This window comes from Corvus hawaiiensis, chromosome 13 (assembly GCF_020740725.1).
Source record: "Corvus hawaiiensis isolate bCorHaw1 chromosome 13, bCorHaw1.pri.cur, whole genome shotgun sequence".
NCBI classification, from domain to species: Eukaryota; Metazoa; Chordata; class Aves; order Passeriformes; family Corvidae; genus Corvus; species Corvus hawaiiensis.
Genome location: NC_063225.1, coordinates 11,436,803 through 11,456,915, shown reverse-complemented (window position 1 = coordinate 11,456,915; position 20,113 = coordinate 11,436,803). Strand labels below are relative to the sequence as shown.

At 52.8% G+C, this 20,113-nt stretch overlaps 1 protein-coding gene across 2 annotated transcripts in view; it reads right to left on the bottom strand.

Annotated features, from left to right (window-relative positions):
• The window catches only part of SMAD6 (SMAD family member 6), a 44,081-nt gene extending 24,430 nt beyond the window's left edge, over positions 1–19,651 (bottom strand). Inside the window, exons 1-3 of one of the 2 annotated variants that reach the window (XM_048317926.1) lie at positions 18,211–19,651; positions 15,511–15,567; positions 13,706–13,816 (exon numbers count right to left, since the gene is read on the bottom strand). In XM_048317926.1, coding sequence (XP_048173883.1) covers positions 13,706–13,816; positions 15,511–15,567; positions 18,211–18,967 — 925 coding nt within the window. In that variant the 5' untranslated portion in view covers positions 18,968–19,651. The remainder of the gene's footprint in view (positions 1–13,705; positions 13,817–15,510; positions 15,568–18,210) is intronic. The other variant, XM_048317927.1, reaches the window with a different exon arrangement.
• Between the last annotated feature and the right edge of the window lie 462 nt (positions 19,652–20,113).

Here is a 20,113-nt window from a genome sequence, read left to right as displayed (position 1 = left end):
CCCCTGAATGCCTAAAACCTTCCCGGGTGTTTGAACAGGGTGGAAAATGTGACTCTAAATCCCAGTGGATGCTTCCTGTGCTCAACACACACCAAACACTCAGCCCCAGGGACCTGCACCAAGGCAGCCTGACCCACAGAAGAGCTCAAGAAACAAATAAAGCCATGTTTTAACAACCTCTAATCCAAGCAAGGCTGTGCTGTGATGGCTGGAGGTGGCTGGGCTGTGGCAGGGAGCTGGGAAGCCATGTGGCACATCCCAAATCCCGGTGCTCCCTGTGCCGCTTCCCATGGGCACACCGGCAATGCTCGAAGGTGGGATGGCTCCAAAGCCAGCCCCAAATCCCAGGAGTACAAACACCATGTGCTCAGAGAGCACAGAGCCAGGAGGAAAAGTGTTCTGGAGGCTGGGGGAGAGCCAGGCAGCCACGACCCACGGGGCTGAGCCTTCACGGTGCCAACTTCGCCCTTGCCCGGCCCCGCTCCGAGGGGAAACACCGCTGGAAGGCAGCTGGTTCTCATTGAGAGCCTCTGCAGCCAGCATGGGGGGAGAGAGCCCGCAGGGAAGGGCAGAGGGAGGAGGAGGGGTGAGAGGATCGGGATTAAAATAATATTGTGTCGAAATCTCAATGAGAGGGAGGAAAGGGGGAAGAGGAGAGAAACGAGCACTTTCTGCAAGGCAGAGCCGACGATCCAGCCTGAGGCTGATCTGGGATTATCTGCTGGCTCCCAGCAACGTTCTGGTGCTGGTTGGTTTGTCCTCATTTAAACCTGGATTGATCCTACTGCATATACCCAGCCAGGGCAGCTCCTTCCCCAAAGCCCATCAGGCAGCCTAAAGGCAGCACTGGAGCACACTGCTGCTCACAACGTGGCCAATGCACTCGCCGTACACAAAACCCTTCCACAGCTTTGTCTGGCCACAGAGAGCCCCTCTCTGGGGCAGCCCAAGGCTCTGGGAGGTGGCAGGCCTTCAATGAGCACCTTATATTTTACAATTTTTGGTGCTGCCTCTGTGTTTTAAAGCGATCAGTTCCAAAGTGCAGCCTGCTGGGATGTGTGTGGATATGCCAGGCTGGAGGGGAAAGGACTCCTGCCCCACTCCAACCAAACTTGTTTGGTGACAGACCTCACCTAAACATGCAAAACTCCAGGATGTGAGACAGGTCCTCCCATTTTCCCTTCTGAGATTCGATTTCCTTCGACAAAAAAGTAGATTTCAAGCCAAGAATCAGGAAGCTTGACAATATTACTTTTACACTTTTTTTGAATACTAGCTCTGGTCCAACTGAAACTCTTGTGTTTGACTTCTGACTGCCAAGATCTCAGCTGAATTTTCTGGGACCAACTATCCCTAATTCTCCAAATACACACAGGTTTCCTCTCACCCACAGGGAAGCGGCAGGGAGAGACCATGATATAGGCTGTACCAATGCAGCTCCAGCACTGGTTTCCTACAGGAATAAGCCCAGGGCATCCAGTTTCCTTGATAGCTTTGAAAAGCCACGCTCAGCTTTTCCTTCCTGCAGGTTTAACATGAGCTGACACTTCCCAGTGAGGCAGCGGAGCTCCGGGGACCGCGGAGCTCAGCACATAAAACACCCAGAGCTGCAGCCTTTGAAGCAGAGCCCTTCAAAGACAGGCACATACCAAATCTACTGAGGTTTTCTACACAAACAAATTCAGCATGGCAAGAGCAAAACTAATTTGCAAAAATCTTTAATGTTGGAAGTCTCAAATGACCGACCCTTTCAAGCACAGCTGAATCCAATCCGGCTCTGAAGGTCTGTACTGGCGATTCAACACGGAAAAGACACGGATATTTCAAAATATGTGGCTGTAATTACGTGGGAATAAAGAATGACTCCAATTTTCTTGTTTCAGTGATGAAGAAGCTGCCCAGTGAGCTCCTACTCTGTAACCTGTGAAATGTGAGTGACTTTTTTTTTTTTTAAACGTAATTCTGCTGACATTTCCTTTCCATTCAAATAACTCAGCAATGGGGGAAGAGCAGCTCCCTGTACTCACAGGATCTACCTTATTTTGTACTCTCACAGGAATTTCCTTGTTCTCCTGTGGGAGAACAAGGAAATCTCCCCAGACACACATCCCTTTGTGCAGGCACTGAAACAGGCCCGGTGTAAATGGAAAAGTCAGATGGATTCCCATGCTGGAAACCCCTGTGGTATTTATAGATGGGCCAAAGGAGACAAGGGCCTGTTCTGCAGTCTGGTCCTCCAAACAAGCCAGCACCTGGCTCACTGGGACACTGCCCTGGGGTTTGGTGAGGCTGGGATGTCCCCACCAGAGACAGGAGCAATCCCAGAACGGTTACGGTTGGAAAAAGCCCTCTAAGATCAGCAGCTACAATCAGCACTGCCAAGGCCACCATTTGTCCCCAAGTGCCACATCCACATGGCTTTTAAATCCCTCCAGGGATGGTGACTCCACAACTGCTCTGGGCAGCTGTGCCAGGGCTGGACAGCCCTTTTGTGGAAGAAATTTTCCCAAATATCCATCCTAAACCTCTGTCGGCACAACACTCAACAGCATCCAATCCTCCCTGCAACAGCCCTGCATCGGCACAGCCACACTGACCCAGCTCTTCCCCTGGCATCAGATGCAGGAACAGATCCAAAGTGCCATGGATGCAACTCCCATCCCATGTCCTCACCTGCACACCCACAGGAACCCACCTGAGATGGAGGAGAGAGCACCCAGTCAGGGCCTGCAAACTTCAGAGCTGCCACCCAGCTCAGGCCCCAGCCATTAAACGAGCTCCACAATAGCATTATTTATTTTTTTGGAGTCACAAATGATTTCCAGCAGCAGGAGGGTGAGGGATGCGGCGCTGGACCCGGCACCCGGCCAGTCTCATAAATGGTTGGCAGCCAGCAGAGCAGCAAACCCATTTCTATTGAAATGAGCTTGTTACTACTAATTTTTACTGGCTTCCTGGTCGATTCATAAAGTTTTGTTGGAGTTTCTTTTTTGTTCTGTTGGGGTTTTTTTGCAGATCTCAGAAAGCAATTCCATGACACTTGAGGAAAACTGAGCCCTGGCCTTGCCACCAAGGACTGCTCTGCACCCGGCCCAGGCGCCCACGGCCCCTCTGGAAACAGTGTCGTGTTTTCAGGGCTTCATAAAACCTTAGCAGAAAGAGTTCTTTAGAATAGGCCCAAATCAAAACCTGATGGCTTCAGTTTTACTGTGATCAGACCTATGGCAGAACAGCTCGAGCCCTCAGTGGAAGCTGCAGACACACAATTTATAGGGAGGGATTGGGTCTGAGACATTAAACTGCCCATTTTCACATCTGCTCCTTCTCTCCACAGCTGGATACCCTGAGTTGCTGCAACAGACAAACCCAACCAGATCTAATCTTGGAGTCTGAGCTTTTTATAAGCACCAGGGACTGTTTGCTGAGAGATTTAGCAAAGCTTTGCTTATGATGAGGGGATGGATCACAGAATCATGGAACGGTTTGGGTTGGAAGAGACCTTTAAGATCATCCTGTTCCACCCCCTTACACGGGCAGGGACACCTCCCACCAGACCAGGTTGCTCAGAGCTCCATCCAACCTGGCCTTAAACACTTCCAGGGTGAGAGCTCCTGTTGGGTTAATCACAACTTTTGCGGATTTTAAGAAGAAATGTTGGAAAAAATTACTTATAGTTCATTTTACCTACAACTCACTGCAGGGTTCAAAGAGCAACAAATACCAAGAAAATAAAAAGGAAAAAAATCAGGGCACAATGACTGTGTTTGCCACAGAGCTTGGGGGAAGATGCAGTGGTGCTTCCAAAGGAGCAACAGTTACTCAGGAATAAGGGAAAGCAGAGCCATGGGAGCTTCCAGCCACCACAGCCTGTGTTTGCCTTTCCTGTGCAGGACAGGGATGCTCCCAGACCCCACAGCCTCACACAGCGGGGGATGAATCAAGTGCCTCATTCTTCCCCGTGGACAAACTTGGCTTTTCCTGGTGCGGGATCGCACAAACAGGGCCTTGTGTGAGCGCCGCGCCCGCGCTCGGCCCCGGAACAGGCCGGGCTTTGGAGCAGCCAGCAGGGGAAAAGAAAGGCAAGAAAGGGAAGAAAAGAGATGTGCTCTGCACAGCACGTCCATCTCTGCAGGAGCCTCCGGAGACAGGTGGAATAAATCTAAAGAGAGCTCAGCCTTATCAGAGAAACAGAATGGGTTGGGTTGGAAGGACCGGAAAGCTCATCTCATCCCAACCCCTGCCCCAGGCACAGACACCGTCCCAAAACCAGGCTGCTCCAAGCCCAATCCAACACTTCCAGGGATGGGGCAGCCACAATTTCTCTGGTCAGCCTGTGCCAGGGCCTCATCCACCACTCATCACCCACCACCAAGTGCTACAGCTCCCTGCAGGTACCTCTGGGACTTTTTTCCCCTGATTAAACAGACAACAGGACTCTGCATCACTGTGTGTGAAAGCACAAAGCAGCTGGCATATTTTTTTTAAAGTCTTTAACATTCTTTGGCTTCTCTCATGGAAAAATCTTAGCAAATGAGACCTTAATAAATGGAAAGAGCTGAAAAATAGCCTTTCTGCTGGCAGGTTCTGCTCCTGCTCATGGAATATGCAGATAAAACCAACACGGTTGTGTCTCCCGCCCTTCCGTGGAGCCACTGTGAGAAATCCTGCCCAGGTATCCCTGGCATCAAGAGATGCCCCTGCAGCAGCATGAACACTCCAACTTCTCCAGCCTGGAGGAATGAGCAGCCTGATCCTTCTCAGCTGCTACAAGCACTTAGGAGGAGGGACATCTCCAAAGCCATAAACCAAACACAGGCACAGGAAAGGGAGGGCAGCTCTTCCCAGCTCAGGCGGGGAGATGGCCAAGCTGCAGTGGGTCCAGCTAAGCATCAGTGTCCAGCTGGGACAGCAAATGTGACACGAGGGCACTTCCATGAATTGCCATTTGGGGAGGGATGGCTTTGGTCCAGCTTTTACCCTGGGAACCACACTTGGAGTGGATGGGGAGGGCTGGGGGATGCTGCAGGACAGGAGCACGTGGGCTCTGCTGCAAGGGGTCCTTGAACCCTGAGCAAAGACCTCCTGCATCCCCCAGGCACACAGAACTGCTGTGAAGGGGAAAACAAACTCTCTACAGATCCTTCTCTCTTGCACTGTTGGGAATTTGACTTTTTGGCAGGTTTCATACATGGGCTTTTATAACCTGAAGGGCAAAATGCCGAGGGCAGGGAGCAGCATCCCAGCCTGTGTGTTCCCAGCCAGAGACTACACCCCTGTGGAGAGGTAGGGACAGGCTGTATTTTGTGAGGGTTTTCAGGTCTGAGCATCAGACACAATACTTATCCATTTAAAGAATAAAAAGAGGAAAATATGGAAAGCAAAAAGAGGGGGAAACCTGGGGTGCAAGGCTGTTTAAGGAGATGCTGGGGCAGGAAAAGGTCTTTGGGTTTAATGCTGTTTATATCCTCTGATGCTAGGGGTTTTTTCCCCACATATTTTCCCAAATCCAAAGCCTGGGATGAAGAACCAGCTTCTCACTGAAGGAGAAGCTTCTCTGGGAAAGGGGTGGTGGGACAGCAGCTCAGTCCAGCACTTCAATACTGGAGCCATTTGATCCCTGCTCCAGCCCCAGGAGCTGCAAAGGCCATTACCACTCAGCATTAGCAGCTCTGCAAGAGGTCAGCCAAGACAGGCATTTCCACGTGAAATGTTTTTGTTCTTACAGAAAAAAAAAAACCCAAACCCCAAACAGGAATCCAACAGTCGGCAGCATCCCAAGCCCAGACCCCAGTGCTGGAGATGTGCTGCACATCTTCCCCTCAATCTCCGTTCTCCCAGCACTCTGCCCCCGGGGTGATGCTTTTTTCCAGCTAAACACCCATTTTCTGGGGCTACAAGAAAGCTGGAGAAGGACTTTTGACAAGGTGGGGAGGCCCAGGCACAGGGTGCCCAGAGAAGCTGTGGCTGCCCCTGGATCCCTGGCAGTGTTCAAGGCCAGGTTGGACCAGGAGCAGCCTGGGATAGTGGAAGGTGTCCCTGCCCATGGCAGGAGGCGAACAGGATGAGCTTTAAGCTCCCTTTCAACCCAAACCAGGATTCAATGAATCAACCAAGTGAAAAGCACAGAGCAGGGGCAGAGCGAGTGCTGGGACAGGCACCATCCAAACTCAAACCCTCAGGAGCAAGGTGGGACCTCAGTGAGCCAGTGTCCCTCCTCCTCCATCACCACCCGACACCTGGATCCCCTGCAGCACTCCTCTGCTCTCTCCCAGGGCCCATGGCACTGCAGGACACACGGCAGAGCTGGGAATCACAGCCCCACGTGCCCAATCCTGCCGATCGCAGGCACTCGGGAAGCACAAAGAGCCGAGTCTGCTTTGCCAGTAAATTGAACCTGCGGTTCCAGGGGCTCGGGACACTTCAAAGCCCTCAGCAGCACTGAGGGGATGGACTTTTCAGCTGTTGAGCAGCAAAGCAAAATCCACACAAATAAGCAGTGTTCCAGAAAACCAGGTTTAACCATCAGCGGCTCCCAACGACGGGGGATGTTTTTCCTGAGGGGTTTTTTTTTCCCTCCTCCTTCCAGTTTGCCTTTTTTTTTTTTTTTTTTTTTCCCCTTTAATTTCTTACTAAAAGCCAGCTCAAGCTCCCACACCACACAGCCCTTTTGGGTCTGAGCATCCTCCAGAGGTAAAATGCTGAGTTAGGTCTTGGAGGCCGGGAAAGGAGGTGCCTTTGATGAATAGCAAATCTCCAGACTTCAATCGCTCTGGTGAGCGCCACACATTTAATAAGTTATTTCCGTGGAAAACCGTGGTAACTCAGTTATGAATCAAGACTATAAACACCTCTCACTCATCAAAGTGCCACAAAAAAATCTATTACTGGGACTGTGAACACAAGCCTCTCTCTACAGGTCCCCTATAAGAAGCCAAAATTCCTCCTTCAAAACATTCACCGTTTTCAAAGGTCATAAATACACTGTGTCCAGTATTCAGCAAATCCCTTTAAAAAGCAAAACACAGGCACAGGGAAAAAGGAAGGTTCAAAGCCGGATCCATCGGATCCATGCTGGTTAAAGGACACAACCAGAGCTACATCAAAGGAACTTTTACTACCTAGAAAGTCGTATCCAACCCCTAATAGGGTGCAAGAATGTAATGTTTAGGCTACAAAGACTAAACTAATTTACTTTTAAGTAACTTGCTTACTTCCTGATGTTTCTTTTTTTAAGAGTGATGCCTAGGCGCTTGGAGAAGTGAGGGATGTGATTATTCTGTGATTCAAGGCCAAACATCATAACTACTCAGTGAACCACAGACAAAAACACATTTTATCTGGGTGTTGTACTTTCTCCAAGAACTTCTAGGTTGAAAACATCCAGGCTAGCTGTGAAAATCCATCCCAGTTCCAGGTAAGAGAGGGAGAAAAAGCAACTCTCTCCTTCTCTGCTGGAATCTACTAAGAACTTCAGTGTCTTGCCTCCACGGGAACTACGCTCCCCAAATATTGCCCATGGAGCTGTCACTTCAGGGCATCATCCTGCCTGGCTCCATCACAGCAAATTCTCCTTTGGAGTTTGGGAGCTGTGTGTATTCACAGAAATAAAGAGGCATCATCTGCAAAGCAGCTTTAATCCCTGCATCAGGCACAGGGTCCAATATCGGTAAGACCAACCTTCTTCCATGCCTCGTGCAGGCTGTGCCACTCCAGGCAGATGATCCTAAGGCTCTGGAAAGCCAGTTTGGATTTTTTTCCTTCCTTTTTCTGAACAAGGGACAACTCCAGCTGTCCAGATTTTTAAGCTCTGATTGTCCTCATTTCTTAAGTGCTGCCTGTTGGATGGTTATAGCAACAAAGGGACATTTCCACCTCCCATTCCAGGAGACACCTTCTCTCCTGTCAGACCATTTTTGGAGGCTGCTGCTCCTTGCTGCACAGGATGCAAAGCCTCAGAGGATCCTTGATGTCCCTCCTCAGGAGACCTTCAGCACAAACCACCTCTCTTCTCACCTCCAGCAAATTCCTCAGTGGTCCCTCAGCCTTCACAAAATTAATTTCCCCCCCCTACATCACAGTCCTGGCTGAGCTCTGCACTGATCCCAAGACCAAAAGCCCTGCACTACAAGCCCATAGCCCATGGGGTATTTCATACAAACAGGTGTCACTTGCTTTAGAAACACCGCTACAGCTGCACAGCCACTGCTAGAGCTCAATCCTCCTTCCAGAGCCCCATGCTCTGCACGGACAGAGCCACAGGCACCTCTTCACAGGAGACACTGCATACAGGTGGAACCATGAAGGTCTACTGCCACCACAGCGTGGTCGCCCACCAGCTCTGTGGGAGCCTGCTCAGGTAGAGCTCAGTGCTCCAGCTGTTGGTTTGGTGGCCCAACATGAGTTATCCCACAGGGTTTTAATGGAAAAACAACCACATGGAGGCAATATCTCCCTCCAGCTTTGCTCTAGGGTGCTTCTCTTCCATTGCCAAGTCATTTAACTTTTTTATTTTAAATTTTTCTTAAATTGCTGCTTGCTCAATGCTCAGAACAACTTCTTCATCTGCTTATTATTTTCCCAGGTGGAACACTCTGCTGGGTTACTCTGCTTATGGATGAAGCACTGCTATCATCAGGCTTTAGACACAACGAGGAGCCCACCTGGCTACAGAATCAATGATCCCTTCCCTTCACCTTCTGCTCCCAAGGAATGTCTGAACTCCAGGAGCTGCCACCGGAGCCACCACCCTGGTGAGCACAAATGGGATGCAGAAAAACACACTGCCCTCCACAAAAAGAAAGACATCTTTATATAAAACAAAGGAGCACACCTGCACCTCTGTGAAAGGGACAGCACTGAAAGCCCAGGCATCGGCTCCCAGAGCTTCCCTACCTTCCCTTTCAGGGATTAACTCCATGATTCACCCTGCACTTGGAGAAGTTGCCTTTGATGTCAGCCCCAGGCAGGGCCAGGAGCTGCACATGAGCAAACCCCCAGGGAGAGCAGGTTATTGCTCTGATGCTCTCCCAGCCATCCCAGCTCTCCCATGGGGATTCCAACATCCATGGCCATCCACAGCCATGTGGGAAAAACCTCCACAGTGAGCAAAGAATTGCCCTCTGGTGCACACTGGAAAATAGATGCACTTTATTTCCCATTGGCAAACTGAAATTACGGAGGAAAACTGTTTAATATAAAAACATCTGACAAAGCACCTCGAGGATGTATTTTTTTGCATCAAAGAAGTAGCTCTTGGCAACAGGCTTGTTCCTCCGACCAGGAGAGGTTTTAGCCAAACACTGATTGTTCTAGACTGCACAGGGGAAGACAAGCCAGCAAACCTAAAGTTAAATATGAAAGAAAAAAAGAAACCAAAACCATTACTGGCCCAAACAAACATCTGTCTGTGATTAAACTGGATGCACAGATATGTTGTGCCTTTTTTTAAAGGATTTGTTTCTACAGGAGGGGGGGAAGAAGGGATGAAAAGGCTCCAGGGTGGTGCTGGGTCAGACCCAGCCTGCAGCCCCCAGCCAGCACTGAGACACACCAAAGCCAGAGCCCACCCTCAAAACCCAACATTTCTCCCCCCAGAAGAAACTGCTGCCCTATTAATGAGAAAAAACCCTTTTTTTCTATTAACAGGTAATTCCAGAATCTCTCCCCCAGCCTGGAAAGGGCAATGTTTGCCCAGTTGCCACACACATCCGCCTGACAGATTTAATGGGCTTTTTTTTTCCTACTCCTAACACACGGGATCTTCATAAATGTCCTTGTTAGCATAAATCCTGCAGTCTGTTATTTCTGGGGGGAGAGGAAGGGAGATGTTAACTTTCTCCATTCGGTGGGTTTTAAAACATGCTTCCTCCTTAAGTTCATCCTAAATATTCTGGGAGCAGAAAAAACCCTCTGGCTCTTGCATGGAGCCGTGGCATCGCCTCAGCAGGGCTGAGTCACCAGCTGGGATGGATGCTCCTGCCTTCTTCCTCCCTTTGGTGGTACAGGGACCCTGCTCCCCAGATCCAATGCTCCCAGCCCCACCACTGCCCTGCAAAAACTTCCCCATCTTCCCAGGCCTTAAAAAAAAAAAAAAAAATCAGAAATAATTTAAATAAGCTCCAGCCCATTCAGTGTCTGTGTTTCTTCTCTCTGTTAATTCACAGATTTCCTCCACCATCATCAATCACCAAGCAGAGCTCATCTCCACATGGAGCCCATCACCTTCTGGACATCAGCAGAGCTGCTGGGAATAAACTCATGCCTGTGCTTCCACTTTCAGGTGGAAAACACTTTCCTGCTGCTTTGGAGCACAGACAGGAATTCACCCCTCCTCTAACAAACCACCAATCCAACATTTCTTCTTTAGGATGCACATTTTCATTTACAAAAGGCTTCACCAGAGCTGAAACTCTTGGAGAGTTTTAGCACATGGGGAGTGATTTTGAAGTTTAAATAAACAATAAAAGTATTTTTGGAAAAAATAAACCAGCATCTTCCCTGGTGATGGTCAGGTCAGCACAGAGACCTGCAGGTGCAAGGCCACCTTTTGCTCTCCTACCTGTCCTCCCCTCCTGCACCGTTCTCAGGACCTGAAGAATTTAAAGCCACTACTAGCAAGAACTTTGGTCAACGCTCATCATGGGGCTTTTTCAACAGGAATGGGGATATTCCATGGGTTTTAAAAAAAGGTCCTTCCCAGGGCCAGTGAGGGAGAGCCCTGTGGGATTCAGGGGAAGGCAGGCAATCCCAAAGCCCACAGCAGCTGCTCCAGCACGTCCCCACCATCCCATCCCAGCTCCCGCAGAGTGGCTCAGCCCTCCACACGCCTGGCAAGTCTAACGGGTACAGCAGCTTCTTGGCATGTGCTGGAGGAGCCAAGTCTGAGGGGAAGGGAAAAAAAAAATTGCTACAAATGTTCCACCAATTATGAGTCACGAGGCTGAGCTTTTGTTCCTGCCTTGCTGGATTTTGCCCTTTCCCTGGTATTTCCCCACCTCCGGCTGGGAGCCACGGGGACGCCAGGACTGGCCAAGGCTCTGCCAGCTCCCGGGGGACAGACAGGCTCAGCCCAGCCCAGCCCAGGGAGCCACCTGGGTTTACAATATAACTCCCCAAACAGCAGGTTTTCTTCAGCTCTGTTCCCCAGGCAGAAATGAATCTAAGGAGGAAAAGATGGAGCCTCTCTTCGTGCTCTCACAAGCCTGAATGTGGCACTGCTTGAGCTCAAGAGGCAGAAACTTTGAGGTCAAACATCTCCAAGTGCCTTTTCCCACCGACCCAGATCTTCCCAGGCCATGGCACCTCACTGAGAAAACAGGAGCATCCCCATTCCAAGGGAAAAGCTGTGGCGGGACACTGATCCTTGGACAAAAAACTTCATTCCAAGACCCAAATGCTTTGAACATGAGATGAAGAGGGCTCTGGGGTATCATCCATGGATCCAGGTCGTATCCACCCAGCTATCCACAACTTGTGCTTCCAGTTAGCACTGACTGTTCTGCTGAACTTCACAGTGAGCCTGCTACTTCACTGAAGACTTTCCCTCTTTTTAAGGGCAATATTATAGCCATGAAAGGTTCTACTTCAAAAAGAGGGTTTGTTTTTTTTTTTTTAAATTTACACATATGACAGAGATCATCTTCTACCTTCATGCTATAACCTCCTGTTTAGAAGTTCATCAAATAAAGGAGCAACAGGAGAAGAATGGTTCTCTTTGTTACCCAAAATTGAATTTTGTGGTTTTAGTAGGAAAAGCCTTTTTGATGATCAAAGCTGAAGCAATAAATAGTAGTGGCTTGATGCTAGATCCAAAACGTACTTATTTTTGGAAGACAAGTTAGATGCACACTGTGCTCCCGCAGTACGCAAGAGGAGGCAGGGAGGACCATGTGCTTTGTGTATCACTCCCACAGACCCACACTTCAAGCACAGCTATTAAATGAGTTGAAATGGAGAATAAACAAACTAAAATGTGGCAGGTAGACTGGAGCCTAAGTGGGTTTTTCCCTTGTACTTCCCCGTGATGACATGTATGGGTTAACTTCAGCAGGGCTCTTATCCTCTTTCAGCAATTGTGAGCACTGGGGAAAAATAAATCACCCAGCCCCAGACTCTTATTAAAAGTTACACCATTGGAAACGGCACAGGGGGAGAGGAGGGATCCGGTTTCAGCACAATCTCAGTCACATGTTATCATTGTATCGTTCAAGGAAAAGTTAAAATCTCTCTTCTCTTCCAGCAAACCCACCAGATGTCCCATAAAGACTGAGCAATGAGAGAAGCGAAACCATTACATCCTTAGGAACCCCAGTTTTCCAACTCGGCTGCTGTAATTAATGCCAATTATCAAGTTACAACAAAAGCCACGGGCATGGGGAGCTTTAGAGACGTGTATCCAGCCCCAGGAATGTTTGCTAGGAATTGCAAACACATATTTATTAGAGCACAAGGCTGAATGATCCAAGTCCTGGCTATCAATTGCTCCCCTGCTCTGGACACTTGGCAGCACAACAAAAGCCTGTGGGCTGGCACATGCCGGATCCGGCACGCGGCAACCACGGCACCGCCAGCCGGCCACTGCAGGGGGACCTGAAAGGACAAGGAGAAGGGAAAATCCCCAGAGGGAAATGTGCCACCGTGCCACGATACAGACCCTGTGCTGTTTGAACACCCTTTGGAGCTGGCATCGGTCTAAACATCCCAAGGAAGGCGCAAGTCTCATCGAACTGGCTGTAAACTCTTGCAGGGAAAGAAAATGAAGAGAAAAGCCACGACCAAGGGACCAGTACCCTCAAGATCCCCTCCAACAGCTCCCCTGACTCACAGCATCACCCTCAAGAGAGCAGCAGATTCTATCCACGTACTCAGCAATCCAACAATGAGGCTTCTGAGGTGCCCAAGCCCCATCCCATCCCGGCTGCTGAAGGAGGCACGTGGGGCTCCACCAGGACCCACATTTGTCTGCCTTCACCCCAGTTCTCAGACCACGAACTAGGCAAAGAAGTTAAACCTGGTCCTATAGCCAGGTCCCTCCTGTCCCACACACAGTCAGCCCGCAGCCCGGGATGAGACACCAAGGAGAAAGATGTGGAATAATCGCTGCAGCCAGAGCTCAGTGCAGGGCCAAGGAAAGCCCCAACTCTACCTGCTGTCAGGTAAAACCACCCCAGGCCTTGCAGAGCCCCATTAAGTGAATGAAAGGTTGCAGGGTGGGGCAGAGCAAAAACCAGGACCTAATTAAGCCAAGCTTTGTTCAGGATCTTCAATGGCTCCGTAGCTGGGAGCCTGCTCATGAAAGCAGGGATTGCAGCCTGGGGCCAGGGCCCAACAGGTAACACCAGCCCAACGGACCCGGCTGGAACCACCACAGAGCAGCAGCACTGGAACGGCCTCACTGCCCCTGCCATGGAAATGGAGAGGGCCCACAGCCCTCCCCCACAGCAGCCCATGGCCCTGGAGCCTGGGATAGGTCCGGGTAGCTTCCACACGGGACACGCATGGCCCTGTGGCCACCTCCCAAATATCCCTGCTCATCCCACAAACAGCATCTTATCACAACATGCACAGCACAGACTTCTTTGAAAAACCAACTCAAATAACTGCTCTTTTTTCCCTTCTCTTCACACCGAGAGCACAAACCAAGAGCAGGACCAGGACCCCCGTCCCCTCCTGCTGTCCTGCCCCACCACCAGCCCCCAGCACGGACCTCGCGGGCGGGAAGGCACAAACAGCTGCCAACCTGAGAAATCTCCGGGCGTGACGTTGGGAGAGTTTGTAGCCTCTGTTTCAGTGTAAGACAACGTGGAATCTGATAGATCTGGAAAAAAAAAAAAGAAAAGAAAGCACTTTTAGTCCTGCTGCATTTGCCAGTGCTACGTGAGCACCCCTGGCTCCTCAGCTTCCCACCACCTCCCTGAGACAAACTCTCCACAGAGCCAGAAAGCAGCGATTAACTTTGTAGCTCCACCATGCAAATGCAAAGCTTGAATTGCCTCGACCACAAAAATAACTCCAGTTAAGTTGATCAAACAAGTAGGAACTTGGTGCTTACTGGATAAAGTTACATTAAGCCTCTAAACAAGTCAGAGTTACTATACTTAATTATCACCATTAAAATTCTTGAAGCTGTTTATTCTTGCTTCCTTCCTTCCTTCCTCTTTGCTGAAGCGAAGGAAACTTTGTTTTAACAAGTTAAGAGTCTTTGTTATTCTCTCTTGCTTACACCCCTCTAATTAAGTGCTCAACTGTTTGCTCACAGATTAACTATTATTTTTCCAATCAAACAAGCCAGTGAAGCAAATTTCAATCCCTGGCTGTTGTTGTAATAAAGTCACGTGTCGCTCACCATCATCTCTCCCTGCAGCACAGCAGTTTCTAAAGGGAATTAACTTGGAAGGGGGAGCACGGGGAAGGAAAACTCCTCTTTTTTTGCCTCCACACCTAACAAAAAAACCAGAAAAAAAGCCACCACCAGCCAGTTTGGCTTTGCAGGCCACTCTGGTCACAGCCCTGTGGCGATGAAGGCGCCAGGCAGAAAGGTGCACACATGGCTGAGTCGCCGGCAGTTCCCAGGCCTGGCAAGGCAGGGACTCACCTTTGGCAGGGGCAGCTCCTGCCTTCCCCCGGGGCTGGGTGGGACAGGCAGGCACTGCTGTCCCCTCCTACCGCCTGCCCGTCTGCCTCCTCCCTGTCCCTGCCCCATTCAAGCAAAAGCGGCTCCCGTTGGTCATTAACCCCAGTAAATCACTGACTATGGGATAGGGATAAAGGGAGAAAGCCCCCAGCTGCACAGATCCCAGCAAGAAATCCAAGAGGGATGTGGGATTCCTCCCTTCCATTCCATGTCTTTGCTTCCCATTTAATTGAGCAAGAAGGGCTGAGAAAGGATGGTGAGGATGCAGCTATGCCAGCTCAAAACACCTCCAGGCCAATGTGCAGCACACAGGACCAGGATCCAAGGCTGCCAGGCTCTCCAGCACCCTGCACTCCACACCAGCCTACCCACCCCAGCTGCTTTCACCAGTTTTGTTTGGAAAGCCTTTTATAATTCCCCAGGAAAAGTGACAGCTCATCCAGAAATGACACAGCACCGAGCTTCAAAGACTTTCCATCTCATTGCAAGGAGCAGAGGAAGGGTAATAGCCGGTTCCTCCATGGAGCAGCACAGCCAGGCCTTTATGGAAATGGCACCCAGGAGCTCCCACTCCCGCAGATTACACACGCAGACAAAACATGACGTCTGGTAACCTTTCATTATGCCTTCATTAAAAATAGAGCTTCATATTATTTTGGAAAATATGCATGTGTCTACACGGTAATTTGGTAGGATAAACCAGCATCCATTTACTTCTTAAAACCCATCAGCTGACGCTTGCTCAGAAATAACGAGCAGCCATAAAACCCCGACTTGTTGGCTTTTGCCTGACGTGCCAGGTAGGGCTGTCTCAGAACCAGCACCGGGGCTGCACCATGAAAGAGTTCCCGGGAGATCAAAAGAGACAAAACACATACCCAGTGGCTTTTGCTCATCATTAGGAGACAGCCGAGAGTAGGGAGGCGGTGGAGACTCTGGAAAAACAAAACTTTAGGTTAGTGCTGTGTTCAGTTCATCAACAAACCCTCTGGCTTTCTCTTTTGGGGTAGGAACTCTTCCAAGGTTATAAACACCCAGTGGAAAACAAAACACTTGGAAGTAACTGGAGACCAAGGTTTTCCCAATTTTTGAAGAATGGGAGTTCCACCTTGAACTTTCAAAGTGGACTTTGCTACTGAAAATGCTGCACTCCTCTGCCCCATATCTGTGCCTGGACACTCAACAGCTTGAGCCACACAAAACATCACATTATTCCCAAAGAACTACATTTCCATCATCTGCACTGGGGGATAACCTTCCACCCATGACTCCAACACACATGGCTTAATAAGTGCTCCACAAACACTTTGCAAGTACTGAACAGAGAAGTTGGGTGATGAAAAGACTCCTCTTGGCACACAGGGCTGACACGAGAGCCAGGCTGGCTTCAGCCACCAAGCCACCCAAGTAACTACGGTCCATCCCAACAAAGGCCTCGGCACAGAAGCGGCTCAGGAGCAGAGGCCACCATGGTCCCGCTCACCCTGAATCCACCCCACAAAGCTCCTGAGCTCGGCTTTAAGCAGCAGGACTGAGCAGTCATGTGCTCCAAGTTCAGCAAGTCCTCAGAGGTGCTTTGCTGAATCAGGTCATTCAACCAGCTCTCGCTGTCCTTGAAAGGGTCAAGACCGTGCAGAAGGCTGATGAAGGTCTTTCATCAACTCCACGCCGTGATTGGAGGGGTTTCTTTTCCCCTTCCAAAATATGACAGTAATGTTTCTTGAATTACAACTTGCCAAAACTGAGTGTGCAGCCAGCTGGGCTGTATCAAGGCATCAGCATTGAGCAGGCACCGACTTCAGTGAGAAACTGTATTGTGAAGTCAATCAGCGGCACCACATAGAGCACGGAAACAGGGGTGTGCTCCTCAGCTCCCACCTGCACCTGGCAGCACTCAGCCAGCAACTGCAGCTCAGCTTGGCTGAGTTCATCAAAAAGAACCTCAGCATCCCCCGTGTAATGGCTCTGGGCTCACCTAATGCTTCTCAGAAAAGGTTCCCCATTTCCCCTAATGGGGCAGGGTACTTATGGATCTCAAAATAAAAAAAAAAAATAGAGGTGCCAATGTCCCCATGTGGATGTAACTGCCCAACCTGGCTGTGCTGGTCCCATGCCAGAGCCAGACCTACTGTCACCAGGGGCTCGTTTGAAGCACCCCAGCACTTCCACACCCCTCAGCTACGTCACCCCACAGTAAACTGGGTGGGAAACACCAACAGGATGATCTCTGTAGGGAGCCACTTGTGGAAAAGGGCATCAAGGCCTTTTCTTGGCTCCTGTTACCAGCGCCCAGTCGGCGCGGGTGGGGTCCTGGCACAGTCACCCATTATCAAAGTGATAAGGAGCCACTTGATAACAGCTCTGCTTTCTACTACTCCCAGCACAGGGCTGGCAGCCGCTCACCGCTGGGAAAACCAGCACCGCTGCAGGAAAGAGACTGGGAAGCTTCTCCCGTTTCTAAAATAAATGCCCCGTTCCTAAAAACGCAGCTCAACTCCAACTGGAATAAAAAAGCTGCCTCCAGCCTCTAGTGATCTTCGGGAGAAGCACGCCCAGAAGAGAAGTTTCTTTGAAAGAAGTGATGCAAAGCGAGGCAGAAGCCCAGATTGCAAAAGAAATAATAAAATCAAAGCTCTTGCCAAAAAAAGGGGCAGTCAGCATAGATTCATAGGATGGTTTGGGTTGGAAGAGAGATTAAAGATCATCTCGTTCCATCCCCTGCCATGAGCAGGGACACCTTCCACTATCCCAGGCTGCTCCAAGCCCCGTCCAACCTGGCCTTGGACATTTCCAGGGATCCAGGGGCAGCCACAGCTTCTCTGGGCACCCTGTGCCAGGGCCCCGCCACCCTCACAGGGAAGAATTTCTTCCCAATATCCCATCTAACCCTGCCTTCTGGCAGTGGGAATCCAGCTGTCCAGTGTCATTGAAGTTTTTGTACAGCCTGTTAAGTATTATTTCGATTTCTGCACCTCAAACTCTAACATGTCTCTGCTCCGTGTAACTATTCCCTGCTGACACGGACACACGATCGAGTATTGCTGAAAGAAACAAAAAACTCAAGAAAACCAAACCCAGCCTTGAAAATGCTCACCTCTGCCCACGGTAAAAAATGCGAAACCCCCGAGAAATGCAGGAGCCCCAGGTGTCCCTGCGGGTTCGGAGATCCCCACGGCGGGGACATCCCCGCAGCCCCCCCGAAGCGCCTGCGGCTTTAAGCCGGCGGCGGTGACCGCCCGGCTCCGATACGAGCGAGCCAGGCTGGCGCCAGCGGGATGGAGCCGCCGATTATCGCCCCTTCGGCTCCCAGAGAGCGGGGAAACTCCGCGGGAAGGGAAAAAAAATTGAAGAGAAAGGGCTTTTCACGCACAACTGGAACCGCTGGTTCCAAGAGAGGGGGGATGCCCGGCGGGGACCCCGGGCCAGGCGAGTTCCTGCCCGGGCATCCCCGCAACACCGCGGGGCCGGGGCAGCGCGGCGCACGAGGCTTCGGATAAACCCAGGAAAGGGTCAGAAATCCCGAATCCCCAAACTGGTGGGTGTTTGTGGCGGGGGGAACCCAACTCGCCGCTGCTCACCTGGCCCACAGAGGCGGCTGAAGTGGTAGGGGTTGCAGCAGACCGTGGGTCCGTCGGCGACGCCGAAGCTCTGGCACTCGCAGAGGGGCTTCAGCTCGGCGGGGTGCTGCAGGTCGGGCCAGCGGAACAGCTTGCCCAGGAGGAGGTGCGGGGGCGCCGCCAGGCCCCCCAGGCGCACCTCGGTGCGGGCCACCAGGACGCAGCCGCCGGGCATCCCCCCGCGGGACTCCACCGCCTCCAGCAGGCTGTCCAGCGAGCGCTCCTTCAGCCGCTTCAGCAGCGAGTAGGTGACGGCCTTCAGCTCCTGCTCCAGCAGCAGCAGCCGCGCCCGCGCCTCCCGGCCCCGCCGCTCCGGGGAGCCGCCGTCGGCCGCGCCGTCGGGGCCGGGGGCGGCGGCGGGGGGACGCTGGGGGCCGCCCGGCTCCCGCTCCGAAAAGAGGCAGCAGGTCACGGTCCGGCCGTCGCTCTCCGGCGCGGAGCCGGGGGCGCGGAGCCGGGCCCCGCGCCGCTCTGCCATGGGGTCCCCGCGCGGCGCCGCCTCGCCCGCCGCCCCGCGCCGCTCCTCCGCCTCTCGCAGCAGCAGGCTGCGCGCTACCGCGCGGAGCTCCGCCGAGGGGCTTTTCTCCGTGATCTTGCAGCTGCCGGTGGCTCCGAGGTCGTGGCCGCTCCTGGCGCTCCCATCTCCGCCGTCCCTGTCCGGAATGACGCGGCTCCTCCAAAGTCGCCGCACCAGCCCTGAGCGTTTGGACCTGAACATACGACCCGCGGGCGGCCGGGGGTCGCGTCGCTCTCCGCCGCCCCCCGCCCTCCTCCGCGGGGCTCCTCGCTCCGCCGCCGGCTCTATCTCATCGCAGCCCCGGAGCAGCCCGGACTCCCCGCGGCGCTGCTGCCCAGCGGATCTCGGACGGCCCGCGGCGGGGCCGCACCATGGGGGGGGCGGCGGGGCGGCGCGGGCATAGACGGCGCCGCGGGGGCCGCTCCCGTGGCGGCGCTGGGGCTCGGGCGCGCCGCGCCGTACCCTACATCGGCTGCCAACGCGGGGCCGGGCGGGGAGCGGCGGGGGCGAGGGCCGGGGGGAGCCCGGGGCAGCGCTCGGCTGCGCCCCGCGGCCGCTCCACCATACAAGGTGGGGAGGAGTGGGGAAGCGCGCCCGGCGCGGGGGTGCCGCCCGGCGGGGAACCGGCGCCGGGGGCCGGTCGGAGGCGTCGGATCCCTTCAGCCAAAAATAGTATTAAAAAAAAAAAGTAAAAAAAAAAAAAATTTTAAAATTAAAAGGGAAAAAATTAAAAATCAAATCAGAAACGCGAAGAAGCAGCAGCAGAGCCCGCAGCGCAGGCCGGTGTCAGCGCGTCCCTTGTCCGCATCGCAGGGCGCGGCCCCGGTCCGGCGGGTCCCCGCGCTCCGTGCGCGGCTCCCGGGGCCGCCGCCGCCGCCCGCTCGCGCCCGCCCGCCCCTCGCCGGCTTTTGTGTGGCCGGGGCGCGCGCGCGGGGCCCCTCGCGAGCGGCGCCGCCATTGGCTGCCGCCCATCATGTGCCAGTCTAGACACTCCGGCGGCTCCGCGCGGCACCGGCCCTTGCGCAAACACCGGCTCGGGTTTCCGACCTCTTAAAGGGACACGCGCCCCGCTGCCCCGCGCCCGCCGCCCCGCGCCTCCCCGCCGCCGCAAGCCCCGCATACCCCCGCGCTGCCAGCGTGCGGGAGGGGGGGGATCGCCCCGCGGGGAGCGGGAGAGCGGGACGGGGGCGGTGGGAAAGCGGTACGGTGTCAAAGTAGGTCATGGCGGCGCGGGGGTTAACGCGCTCCCCCCGCGGGCCGCGCGCCGGACACACCCCCGCGATGTATCAACTTGTCCGCCGTGGCAAAAGTTCAGGCCCGGCGCGCTCCCATTGGCCCGCGGCCGCG